The sequence below is a fragment of the Elephantulus edwardii genome, unplaced genomic scaffold (assembly GCF_000299155.1).
Source record: "Elephantulus edwardii isolate Elephantulus edwardi_28Jun2011 unplaced genomic scaffold, EleEdw1.0 scaffold00252, whole genome shotgun sequence".
Classification (NCBI taxonomy): Eukaryota; Metazoa; Chordata; class Mammalia; order Macroscelidea; family Macroscelididae; genus Elephantulus; species Elephantulus edwardii.
In genome coordinates, this window is record NW_006400002.1 from 3,374,922 (window position 1) to 3,388,310 (window position 13,389).

The window sequence follows — 13,389 nt, forward strand, 5'->3', positions numbered from 1 at the left end:
AATTAGCTTGACCCATCACACTGCTGGGTATAAAGACTACAATCCCTGGGCTAAGAAGCAGGTTTCCAGATGGGCTAGAGTCTCAAGCAAAGTAGTCAGAGTTCCTTCGCCTAGGCCCTCATAGACAAGTTGTGGAGAGCTAAGGAGCTGATACTTTATCTCAACTTATTTCCCACCCCACCCCCCCTTGTCTTTAAACACACATATAGGTAACTCTAGAAGTGAAGTTTAAGAGCCAGAGAAAGCAGCTAAGGAAACGGCAGAAGGATGGGGAGTGGAGCCAGCGCTGAAGACAAAGAACTGGCCAAGAGGTCCAAGGAGCTAGAAAAGAAGCTGCAAGAGGATGCTGACAAAGAAGCCAAGACCGTCAAGCTGCTCTTGCTGGGTGAGTGAGGGGGAAAGATGAGAGGCCCTGTATTCCTTCCTGCGCATCCCAGATGGTAGCTGGGTTCCAGCTCTCCCTGCGACGAGGAGGGGTGGGGGTTCACTGTTCCCGATGCCTACTCAGGGTTAGGTTAACGGGCTGGGAGCTCTAAGGCCGGATCAATGTGGAGTCTGCACAGCCACCTCAAGGTGATCCAGAATGCCAACCCTACTATGAAATTTTCTGCTCTTTCTTCAACCAGGGGTAGTGCAAGGTCCAATCTCCAAATATGACCAAACCTATCAATTCCCATGGGCTTGATAAATACTGAGAACCTTGGGTTGCAGATGCTTACTCCATCAAGAGAGGCAGAGAACTCTGAACCTAGCAGTCACAAGAGGGCAGGACCTTCCTTCACCAGTGGACTCAGAAGTCCCACCATACAGTCAGAGAATATGGTTCTTTCTCTTTGCTTTTAGCAGAATAAAAGCTTTGGAAGCAGGTGGCTCTGAGAGGGGAGGAATAACGGCTTTCTCAGCAGTACCCTCCTAGCTACCTCGAAAGATCCTGCCAGATGGGAGGTTGATCACCTTGATGAGCTCCTAAGCTGATCACTGATCTGTGCCAAGAAAAGAAAAGTACTTCAGTTATCAGGCTGGGAAAGTGATCGTGGTTGTAAATAGAACCAAGACAAAGAAGAGCTTGGGATACCCAGATTGGGAGGAAAAAATTAGTACTCCAGAGATAGGCTAGCTGGAGCAGATGGGTGCTGTGTAGAGGCTTGGAGGTCTAGATCTGCAGCTCCAGGCTGGCACACGACCCTCTAAGGACACACTAAAAGGAGCTTACCTCTGACGGTAGCCCCAGAGTTTAGTGCCTGGAAAGGTGAAGGGGAAACTGAGATGTCACTGAAAGATTTCTTAAGCCTAAGCTGCTTTCTCCTAGGACCCAGATAAGCAGGTTAGAGGGAACAAACATAGGCTAAGTGGGAGGAGGTTGAGACATCAGAGTGGAATAGTCTGTAAGAGAGACAGAGGAAGGGTACACGGGTCTTTAGATGGGGGAGTGGAGAGTGAATGAATTCAGACAGGAAACCAGCCAGATGATGAGGAAGCCATTTCACTGAGATGACTCCACTTTCTCCAACCCTACCAAAAAGACCACTCTCCTCAGTCAGAAATGGGCACAAAGGAGAAATATAGCAAAAGAACTTCCCTGATATATCTCAGCAGGATTTACCTTACTGGTTTGGTACCAGAAGTCAAGAAATCAAGAGACATGCTGCATTGGGAAAATCTGATGTGAAGGGTTTCTCCAAAGTGCTGAAGAGCAATGATGTAAATTTAAAGACTAAGGTGTACCTTATTTGAGTCATGGTCATTTACATTCTTTCCTATGCATCTGAAAGTTGGACAATGACTAAAGATGACAGAATAGATGCTTTTGAGTTGTGATATTGGTGAAGAGAACAGAATATCCCATGGACTGCCAAAAGAACAAACAGTTATGTCTGGGAGAAAGTGCAACCAGGCTGCTCCTTGGAGGCAAGGACGGTAAAGCTTTGTCTAATGTATTTTGGGCACGTTGTTAGGAGAGACCAGTCCTTGGAGAAAGACCTAATGGTTGGAAAAGTGGTGTTTCAGCATAAGAAAGATCTTCAACAAGTAGGATTGACATGGTGATTGTAACAATGGCCTCAAGTGTATCAGACATAGTGAGAATGACACCGGATGGGATAGGGTTCAGATCCATTCATAGGTTCATAGGTTTGCTGTGACTCGACAGCACGTAACCACAACATCTCAGCAGGAGCATATTTTGCTCCCACTCTCATCCCCAGGGGACATATAACAACATCTGAAGACATTTTTGCTTGTCATATCTGGAGGTGGGTGCTACTAGCTTCTGCATAAGAACACTGCTAAACATCTTACAATACTCACAACCATTCCATTCCATTCCCTTTAAAAATTTTTATCAAGTCCAAAATGTCAGTAATGCTAAGGTCAAGAAACCCTGCTTTAAATCCAGGTGGAAAGTCTGGGCTCGAGGCTAGCACGCAGCTGTGATTCCTACGTTCTACCCTGACCAGGCTCCCAACCAAGCAGTATCCAAGGCTTCTCAGAGGTCATCTACTGGCAGGCTGGCGAGGGCTGATAGAAATTTGAAACATATGCATTTTTCCCTCTAGGCGCTGGAGAGTCAGGAAAGAGTACTATCGTCAAACAGATGAAGTAAGTAAGAACAAAGCCCACAAGAACTGGGGTAGGGTGAAGTCAGTATGGTCCCGAGGGTGACGAGTTTGGTAGCCTGAAGGTACCCAAATGTAAAGGATCTGATTCCCAATACTCCTTGCCTGCATGCCTTCCCATCCCTCTAATTTGGGTGGCAATAGGAATAGAGAGGGGGTTCTTATTATTACCCTTTGAATCTCAGACACTCAGCCCCTTAGAACTAGTTACCCTGGCCCTGCTGAGGCTGGTTATCTCCTTTGCAGGATCATTCACCAGGATGGCTACACCGAGGAAGAATGCCTGGAGTTCAAGTCCATCATCTATGGGAATGTGCTGCAGTCCATCCTGGCTATCATCCGGGCCATGTCCACCCTGGGCATTGACTATGCTGACTCCAGCCGTGCAGTATGTGGTTAAGGGTGGAAGCAGGAAAGGCTGATGAAAAGGAGACCAGAGGTCATCAAGCTAAGGGGGGAAATGAGTCAGAAAAGCCACTTTGTGTAACTTTATTATAATAAAGGGGCCCTGGTGACACAGGTAAGCACTTGGCTGATGACAGGTTAGTAGTTCAAACCTGCCTACAGACTCCATCAGAGAAAGAACTGCTCCTGTAAAGATTATAGCAGAGAAAACGATGCACGGTTCTGTCATATGGAGTCATGAGTCAGAAACGGATTCGATGGCAATAACAGCAGTACCTTTAGGGTACTTTTCAAAAGCTCTTCTCAACCTCCTGTGTCTTTCTGTCTTATTTTACCACTCCCTTCCAGCTGTTCATTGGCTATGGAACTTTTATAAACTAAATCCCTAGTTCCAGAATTGACTTTTAGGTTTTTATCATTGAGGGAAGAAAAATTATTAGTTCCTGTCTCCAGTCTTCTCTATTTCATAATCACGCTGGTCTTTAAACTTCCAGTCTTTCTGCACAGAGGGCCTTTTGTGGAGGTACACTATTGGACTCTGGCTAGAAGACAGAAACACCAGAAAGGGAGCATGTGGGCACTTTGTGGGTATCCCAGGGCTAAATACAGTGCTATTCTCTGTATCTGGGGGAACACATAAAGATTATCCACTATGCTATCATATCTTCACTGGAGACTGCCTCCTTCTTGGGCTATGGGAATAATGCAAAATGAGTTCCATTCATGAGGACTCCCAGAAGCCTCCTGGACAGTCATCACCTGTGTATAGCTCTCAGCCAGATTTCTGCCTTACAGGATGACGGGAGACAGCTCAACAACTTGGCAGACTCCATTGAGGAAGGCACCATGCCTCCGGAGCTGGTAGAAGTCATCAAGAAGTTGTGGAAGGACGGCGGGGTGCAAGCCTGCTTCGAAAGAGCTGCAGAGTACCAACTTAATGACTCCGCCTCTTAGTAAGACTGACCACGGCGGGTGGGAAGAGGCTTACATAACTGTGGGAAGACAGAATACCTCACACTGTAATTTCACACACTGAAAGCTGGAGACCTATCTACTGAATTAACTCTTTTTTTCTTATGTTAGCCATGAGCAGTGTTTCACTGTTTGAACTCAATGTCTTTAGATAGGACCACCTGCTAGTTCCCAACACTGTGTTGTCTTCCACTGGCTGACTGACTGTAACTTACAAACTGATGATTCAGAACCGTAAACAGAGGTGCTCTGTCTAGGAGCCCTCAGCTCCTGTCCTTTTCATGAGGCCATACACTGAGTCTCTTTTAAGAACTACCAACACCAAGATACCCCTGCAGCTCTGCCACATTCTGTCCTGGGTGGCATGTGATTCATGATGCCCCCTTCAGGGTGGAATTTTCTAGCTGACAATTCAGGTTCTGTTTATGTTACTAAACAGAAACAAAAGTCTTGTCTACCCACAGGGTGTCAAGGCAAGAGGCATGCAAACTTCCAGTGCAAACAGAGGAAGAACCAATCCGCAAAGCTCATTCCAAAAAAGATAAGGGACCTAGAGTTCACCAATCTTACCTCATAGAGGTAAAAGCAATAATGAACTAAAATGGACTAGTATCAGCTGTTATAGTCAGTCATATGGTCTTCTATAGAAGGTATAAAAACTTGAAGATGGTGTCAAAAAGAACATTTCAAGAACTACCCTGAAGTATAACACTGCCAGTGAAAGGATAATATCCACACACCTTACACCTAAGCACTGGTGGCCTAGTGGTAAAGAGTTGTGCTGCCAACCCAGAGGCAGGCAGATTGATGCCACCAGCTGCTCCATGGGAGAAAGACAAGGACTCTCCTCGCATGAGATTTACAGCTTCTGAAAACCCACTGGAGAGTCAGCCATGAGTCAGTTCTGACTTCACAGCACCTATCAAGGAAGAGACCTGTTAACATGACTATTATTCAAATCTATGCTACCAACAACTAATGCTAAATAAAAAACACAATATTTTTACCAACTTCTGCAGTATTAAATTGCCCAAACATGCAATCAAAATGTATTGATCCAAACTGTAGCGATTGAAATGTAAAAGCTAGAAACAAGGAGCAAGATTATGGCCTTTGTGACAGAAACAATGGCAACTACATGGTAGAATTTTCCAAGACCAACAATTTATTTATTGCCTGTTTTTCAACAATATATACAGCGACTATACATAGAGCTCACCAGATGGAATACACAGGAAAGCAAATACACTGTACCTGTGGACAAGGATGATGAAAAAACCCAATCATCTCCCAGAACAAAGCTGAGTGGGGCTAATTATCCAGTAAACTGCAGGCAAGTCCCAACAGAACAAAAGGATACTGTGTGGTTTAAAATCAGGAAAGGTGTGCATCAAGGTTGAATTTTTTCACTATCCTTATTCAGCCTGAGCAAATAATCTGAGAAGGCAAACTATATGAAACTGCAGCGTTGGGATTGGAGGAACATTTACCAACAAACTGCAATATGTAAATTACACAACCTTGCTTGCTTAAAGTGAAGAGGACTTGAAGCAGTTAGTGTAAATCAATGACTGCAGCTGTCAGTATGGATTAAAAAAACCAACCCAAACAAACCCAAATCCTCACAATTGGGCCAGTGAGCATCATGATAAATGGAGAAAATTTTGACATTGTCAAGAATTTAATTTTACTTAGATTCACAATCCACACTTTGGAAGCAGCAATCCACTGAAATGACATACTGCATTGGGCAAGGGATCTCTGTAATGCCTTTAGAAAGCAAAAATGTCATTTTAAGGACTATGGTGTGCAATCCATGGTATTTTCAATCACCTCATGGCTAGACAATGAAGGACTGAAGAAAAATTGATGACTTTGAATTATGGTGTTGGCAAAGAATTCTGAATATACCATGGGCTATCAGAAGAATGGCCAAATCTATTTTGGAAATAGAGCTAGAATACTTAGAAGAGAGGATAGCAGGAGTGTTTTACGTCCTCTGGACTTCATGCTTGGTTCATCCATAGTTTTAGTAGTGAGTCCACAAAGATAATTAAAAACAGTTAAGAAGGACTGACTCAACTGCTGAACTCAGCAGTGTTTCATTTTCTTGAACAGAGTTGTTGAGTCAGAATTGACTGACCAGCACCTAGGAACCACTCATAAAAGGCTCTGTGCACAGGGCTTTGGAGATTTGAGTTCAAACCCCTCCTGCCACCTAAAGTTGTAACAATATTATCATTTATTGTACCTTGAGCACTCACCCTAAGGCCTGGGCATTGCTTGGTGCATTGCATACACCATCTTGGTATATCTTATCTTGTTATAAATGAAAACCTGAGGCTCCAAGGAGTTCATTAACTTGCTCAAGGTCATACAGATACCTGTTGTAGAGGCTGAAATTGAAGTCAGGTATGTTTTGACCACAAAGGTTGGGTTTGTTGGGTTTTTTCCCATATACAGTGCCTCTAAACCCTAGGCAAATTATTTAAATCGTCTAAATTTTTCTATCTGTAAAACAGGGTTATAAAACTTGAAAGTTTATGAGAATTTAAAATTAAAATGCCTGGTACACCACAGACAGATGTGCTAATTTCCTTTTCTTCTCAGTCAGCTGACTTCACATCTGCCCTTTTAAATTTTCAACATTATTTTTTTTGGTAATCTTCAAACCTATCCAAAAGTATAATTTAAGAAATGAGGTTTTATCCTTTTACAAGGTTTATAGTAACTATGAGCAGATTAAAATCATAGCCTAATGGCTAAAGAAATTAATTTGGTATATTTTAAAGTTTTTAATAAGAAATTGACTTTTTCCCCACTGTTGTATTTCTCTCTCCTCCCCTCCCTCCAGTGCAACCCTTGTTCTAGATTGTTGTCATACATACAAAAGTCAAATTTAAATAATCTAGTTATCAACCCATGTTTCATTTTACCTCTTCCATTGGATTATTTTGAGGCAAATACCAAGTATATTTCATTCTAGAGATTTAGTTATCTCTAACAAAATCTTCAAAGGGAAACCATGTCTAAAAACCAAGTAATTTTTTAGTAATAGCAAATGTCCTTCACTGTCTCAAGTGCTTGCCTCCATGTTTGCTTCAAGACACAAACAAAGTCATTCGTTCATGTCTCTTTTAATCTACTCACAGCTCTTGATGGACCTTTCGGCATCCTTTTAAAACGTATCTTAAAAAAAGACCCCGAAAACCAAACAATAAAACTGTATCTCATTCAAGGGCTTCGACAAACTTGTAGTCAGCCAAACCCGAAGGAAGTTACCTGACTTAAATGGGAGAAAATTCTTACCTCAAACAGGTTTGCTCTTCAGCCCATCCTTTTATAAGGGACACATGAGAGACTGAACCCTAACTTAGTAATAGAGATCCCTGTCCTATTTCTGTCTCCAAACTAGCTGTGAGATATTCAGACTATCACCTCTCTGGGCCATGGCTGTGGAAATGTTCATGGCATCTATGCAAATCACTTTTCTTCTAGCTATCTGAACCAATTAGACCGGATTACAGCACCTGACTACCTTCCTAATGAGCAAGACGTGCTACGGTCCAGAGTGAAAACCACAGGCATCATTGAGACCAAGTTTTCCGTCAAAGACTTGAACTTCAGGTGGGTGTGCGGTTCCCTGGGCCACCTGATACACATGTGGCATTCCCAAAATAGACACAACTGTGCTTTTTGGCTTCTGCTGAAGCCCAGTTGGAATCACTCTCCCATGACTCCCTCTTTCCATCTCAATGGAAACTGAGCCCGACTAGATACTTCCCTAAGTGCAAACACCAAGGAGCTGTGGGCTATCGATTGGGCTTGCCTATGAAGATGGTTTCTTCCTTTAGGATGTTTGATGTGGGAGGGCAGAGGTCGGAGAGAAAGAAGTGGATCCATTGTTTTGAAGGCGTCACCTGCATAATTTTCTGCGCAGCCCTCAGTGCCTATGACATGGTGCTGGTAGAAGATGACGAGGTGGTGAGTGACTTTACGTCAAGCAGTTCTGGCACACAGAACAAGTTCTGGCTGTCGAGTGTTCTCTATGCCGTTTTACTCCAGTGTTCTTGCCTGGTGGATGTGAGTTGGCAGTGACACTCCAACAGGGCTCCTGCAGAGTGTCTCGTACAAACAATTCTAGAAAAATCTCTTCTTCCTCAGGTTCTGGGTTATTATGTTGAACTTGAGATGTTTTGATATTGAGCTTGGTCTCAGATTTAGACATCTACGTATCACTAGGTTATCTCTTCAACTGTAAGAGAAGTAAAATACTGAAGGGAGGGAGAAAGGTCATCAGCTGTGCAAAACAAAGGAGTTCTACTTGGGCTTAGTAGTTCCACTTCCAGGCTGCCTGTGGAAATGAGTATGAAATTAAAATAGTAGAGAAGAGGAAAAAATTTACTATGGTTGAACTGCTACCTTTAGAAACCTAAAAATGTACGCATGTCAGCCAATAATAGTCAGGAAGAGACTGGCTTACTGGGTTCCTCACCTGGCAATTCAGTTGGCAGCTAAAGGCTGCCTGAGGGTGGTTCTCAAATCTGTAAATGTTTCTTTTTTGGGTTGTGTGTGCTGTGGAGTCAGAACTGACTCATAGCTGACCATCCAGCAGGCTTTCAGAGCATTAAATCGTACCGACTGGCCGTCCTTCTGTGGAGCAGCCAGTGGATACAAACTGCATGCCTTTGGGATTGGAGTGCGGTTCTCAAGTCTGTAGAGTTCTTTAAGGCTGAAGCTCTACAGGACAAGTGTCAGAACCCAGCCAGTTGCTTTTTGAGCTTGAGATACAATGTCAAAGGCATGGAAAACCCTATTTCATGGTCTTAATTGGAAGCCTACAGTTTATTAATGAAAGACCAAGCTTCCACCCTCATCTTCTGCTCCTTTTTCAAGTTCACATTAAAGCACTCTGAATATTCCTTCTGACCAAAATGTCTTACAAGGTTAGTCACTGGCCTTGATCTTTGCTCTTTTTACTCCTAAAGTTTACAAAGTCTTAAAGGAGCATTTACAATGAGCCAGTATAAATTTGTTTTCTTTCTTAGATGAAAGGCAGAAAGGCTTGTAGCATGGCACTGGGAAATGCATTAGCTCTATGTGGTGTCAAGAACGTGTCCCTACCATGTTTATGTCAAAATGAAGACTTGGGACACTATAGGCCCCATCAAAATCATTCTGGATGTGTAAATAAGCACATACTAACCAGAGCCCAGATTCAACCCTTCAACAGCCCTGAGATGTCGGTCCTTAAGCTGTGTCCTCGCTTTGAATAGATGCCTAACACTATGTACACACACGTGCATGCCAAAGAACTCTGGTGGTGCAGTGGTTAAGCACTCTGCTAACTGAAGGCTAGCAGCTCACACCCACCAGCTACTCAGCCAGAGAAGGATATGCTATTCTGTTTCTGTAAAGATTATAGCCTTAGAAACCTTCTGGGGTATCTGCACTGTGTCCTAGAGCCAGCGAAGACAGTGACTTGACGGCAACTAGTTTGCATTTTCTTTTCTCGTATGTCAGTCACTCTCAGTCGTTATTAATCCTTGAGATGGGGAAACTTCAGAAAGCTCAATAATTTTCTCCAAGTCACAGAACTTTCACTAATATGAAGAGGACTGGTTCTACTTCAAACGTGAACCAAATGGAAACTATAAACCTAATGGATTTCAACTCCTAACGATTCTGTTGTAGAGAGCTGAACTGCTCCACAAAAGGCTGTAATCTTTATGGACAGAGATCCCACACATTTCTCCTATGCAGTGGCTGGTAGTTCAAACGGCTGCTCCTTTAGTTAGGGATTGAGCACTTAACACCGCCACTTGGGGGCTCCATTCCAGATGTTCTGTCTTTCCTTTTCTATCTGGAGCATTGAGCTCTCCAAACACAACAAGAATGAGAAGTAGACAAGGAAGTCCTAAGCCCAGATGCTTCTGATGGTGTTTCCTCTTACTAGAATCGGATGCATGAGTCTTTGCACCTCTTCAACAGCATATGCAACCACAAGTTCTTTGCGGCTACTTCCATTGTTCTCTTTCTCAACAAGAAGGATCTCTTTGAGGAAAAAATCAAGAAAGTGCACCTCAGCATTTGTTTTCCAGACTATGACGGTAAGTGTCTAGAGCCAGAGATGATGGTGATACTTTATTGGTAGTGACTGGCCTCATTCTGTAAGGCAAGAACACATGAACAAAGCTTCCTTAAGTGAGAAATCTTGGCATTACGTTACAGGACTTAAATTCAGATGTCTCTAGAACAGATCAACTGTTTGTTGTAGACCGATTTGATCCTCGGAATAGTGTTACAACTATAGACTGTTCAAATAGTATGAAACCAAGGGCAGAGACATAGCAAGACCCCACCCCTCAGTTTCTTTGATCAGCTCAGGTGAGAAACACTGGAGGGGAAAACAAGGAGACCCTGTTCCTCTCAGAAAATAGATCCCCAACTGCAGTTGTCGTAATACTATATTCTGAGGATCAGATCAGTCTCCTGTACATAGTGATCAACTCAGTGTTCATTTATCCCACCTTTTTCACTATTTTTCTGGAAAACTAGGGAACAACTCTTTTGAGGATGCAGGGAGTTACATCAAGAACCAGTTCCTTGACCTCAATATGCGAAAAGATGTCAAAGAAATCTACAGTCACATGACCTGTGCTACAGACACGCAGAATGTCAAGTTTGTGTTTGATGCAGTTACAGATATCATCATTAAAGAAAATCTAAAGGACTGTGGGCTCTTCTAATCCTCACCATTCCCCAGGTATACATTCTATAAGCAGGCTTAACACTTTGGTAATATCAAGCAAAAAATTAGAGGTCAGTATACCATGACACAAAGAAGTAATGTGTCCTCCTTTGGAGATAGAATATGCACAACTGCCATTGTGATTCATTTTCAAAGTGGGAAAGCTAGTGCAGTTTAGAAAACATCGGGCCAGGAGTCAGAAGACATATGTTCCAGTACTAGCACTGCAACTTACTGCAGAAATGTCAACACTTCATTCTTCTAAGCATCAAGTCTCCCTCATCTATAGAATGAAGATCATTTCCTTACCTACATCACAGGATTTTCCTGAAGATCTCCAATGTAACTGAAGGGAAAGCACACAAAAGCTGCTGTGCTGTGGTTACAGTTAGGGCGAAAGCCTGAGTACCTTCCTTCTCCTCCCCAAGACTATGGCCCTTACTCACTCTTCAAGCCTGGAAGTGAACTCCGCCCTACAGCTCAGCTTTCAGCTAAGCAACTGAAAGGCTTCAAAGGAGAACAGTACGTTAAGACCAGTGAGGTACTCAGTCTTTAGAAAAATAAACCATACATGATCTAAAGAGTACTATCTGCTGAGGGATAAAGCTCAGGGTGCAGGAAGGGATCGGAAAGGACAACTGGAAACAGTAAACACAGGAGGGGACTGGGAGAAGTGCTGTTACATTGTGGGGATTTCAGTCAGTGTCATGAGTCAAAATATTTATGAATTGTTGAATGGAAACCAAGCTTGTTTTGTAAACACACCAAATCACAATTTTAAAAAATTAAAAAGAAACTTAAAAAAATTGCTTTATAAATGTTGCCATGTGTAAAAACCAACACTTGGTTTGTAGAATAAACTATTTCAAGAACATATCCCAAAGAAAACAGTAAACCTTTATTTTCTGCAAACAACAACAAAAAAAAACACTGAACCCAAATATTGATAATTCATTCTACCACCTCTTTTTACCATCAGACCACTCAGAGATCTGGATCACTGGATGAGTGTGTTAGTGTCTATGGGACACAGACCTCTTTGTCCCGAACTGTGAAAGAGGCCGAGTTTCCTTTATTTCTCTGAAAATGGTTTCTCAGTCATGTAAGACTTTCTGAGTACATCTAGAAGACATCAATATTTGAAATTTTTTTCATTGTTCATTTTCATGAAAATTTACAGATTTTCGATTTCCATTCATTCATTGTTGCACTTTTCTCCCTGCCCACCCCTCCCCTCTAGTTCATTCTTCTCTCTGAAAAGCAAAATTCTCTCATTGTTGTACAATCCCTTCCCACAAATCCACTCCACTATGCAGCCCTCATTCCGGACTCATGTCATGACAAGAATACCTAATCATATATACCTTTTAAACAATTCTCTCATCTGTTTCAATGCAGTATACATAATTTATCCCATCTTTCTCAATCTCCCCTTCCCCCAACCCGTCAGTCCTGTTTTACAACAGTGGCACTGTGCAGTATTTGTCCTTTTGTGACTGAGATATATCACTCAGCATAATAATTTTATCACTGTCAATTCTCTAGCATGGAATTAAGAACAAGTTACTGAGTATCAATCCCATGGACTGTCAAAAAGTCTTGAAAACGTGCAGCCATAGAACTCATTAGAGGCAAGGATGGCAAAGCTTCAGGTTATACTTTGGACACGTTGCTAGGAGAGGCTGTTCCTTGGAAAGGAATACCTGCTTGGAAAGGTGGAGAGTCAGAAAGAGGAAGACTCCATCATGATGGATTGACACGGTGACTCCAACAGTGGGCTCAACTATGTCAGAGATTGTGAAGTGGCCAAGGACAGGATTCAGATCTGTTGTTCATAGGGTCATTATGAGTTACATTTGATGGCACCTAACAAGAAACAGCAGCCCCCAAATCCTCATCCCAACTGCTGTTTATGTTCTAGGCAGCTGATGTTGGTTTAGGCACTGAAAATCTTTACAGTTGGGTCTATGTGATGCTGACAGAAAGCCTGCAACATCTCCGCAATCAGGTCAACAAGTGAATTACTCCTTTGGACTCTTCTGTAGGAGAAGGAAGCATCTTGACAGGAAGTGGTAAGTTAAGATTTAGCATTTACAACTACTAGGGAGGAAAGCTGTTGGCATCCATGATAAAGTATATAAAAGAGAGTGTCGTTTAAAATCGAAAGCTTGCTCCTTGCCAGAAGCACTTATTTACACTGGGGCTGCTACTAGGAATATTGATCCTGGAGAGCCGTGTGAGGCTGCAATACATGGAAGGAGATATTTGCTCCCATTAAACATTAAGAAGTTTAGTTGATTCCCTGAAAATAAATCAACAAGGGAGAATTACCAGAGAAATAAAGTTCTAAGCTGATTAAAAAAACCTTGTTTCAAAGTAAAATTCTGGCTAAGACTTTTTCGCTGGCAGAGGTATGCAAAGATGACTGTGAATGGCCACCCCTGGCCCAGCCTGTCCATTTTAATGCTACACGTCATAGGCTCAGTCTTTTTGGAATCATGAATCTCTGTGGGGGTCGGTGGAGACTGATGCACGTCTTCTCAGAGTACTTCAAAATACATAAAACGGTAGAGAATTACAGACTTAACTTAAAAGGCATTAGAAAAGATTGACCTTCATTGTGTTACCAGATGTCAATGAGCTGCT

At 42.5% G+C, this 13,389-nt stretch overlaps 1 protein-coding gene across 1 annotated transcript; it reads left to right on the top strand.

Annotated features, from left to right (window-relative positions):
* Positions 1–267: 267 nt before the first annotated feature.
* Positions 268–10,829, top strand: GNAT2 (guanine nucleotide binding protein (G protein), alpha transducing activity polypeptide 2). The gene is made up of 8 exons (XM_006899328.1): positions 268–385; positions 2,556–2,598; positions 2,862–3,003; positions 3,816–3,973; positions 7,491–7,619; positions 7,847–7,976; positions 9,949–10,102; positions 10,551–10,829. The coding sequence occupies exons 1-8, from the start codon at positions 268–270 to the stop codon at positions 10,739–10,741; spliced, it is 1,065 nt and encodes a 354-aa protein (XP_006899390.1). The 3' UTR covers positions 10,742–10,829.
* Positions 10,830–13,389: the final 2,560 nt, after the last annotated feature.

Coding starts and splice junctions, on each gene's coding strand:
- GNAT2 (XM_006899328.1), top strand. CDS start 268: ATGGGGAGTGGAGCCAGCGCTGAAGACAAAGAACTGGCCAAGAGGTCC. Junction 386..2,555: donor CGTCAAGCTGCTCTTGCTGG/GTGAGTGAGGGG, acceptor TTTTCCCTCTAG/GCGCTGGAGAGTCAGGAAAG. Junction 3,974..7,490: donor CTTAATGACTCCGCCTCTTA/GTAAGACTGACC, acceptor CTTTTCTTCTAG/CTATCTGAACCAATTAGACC.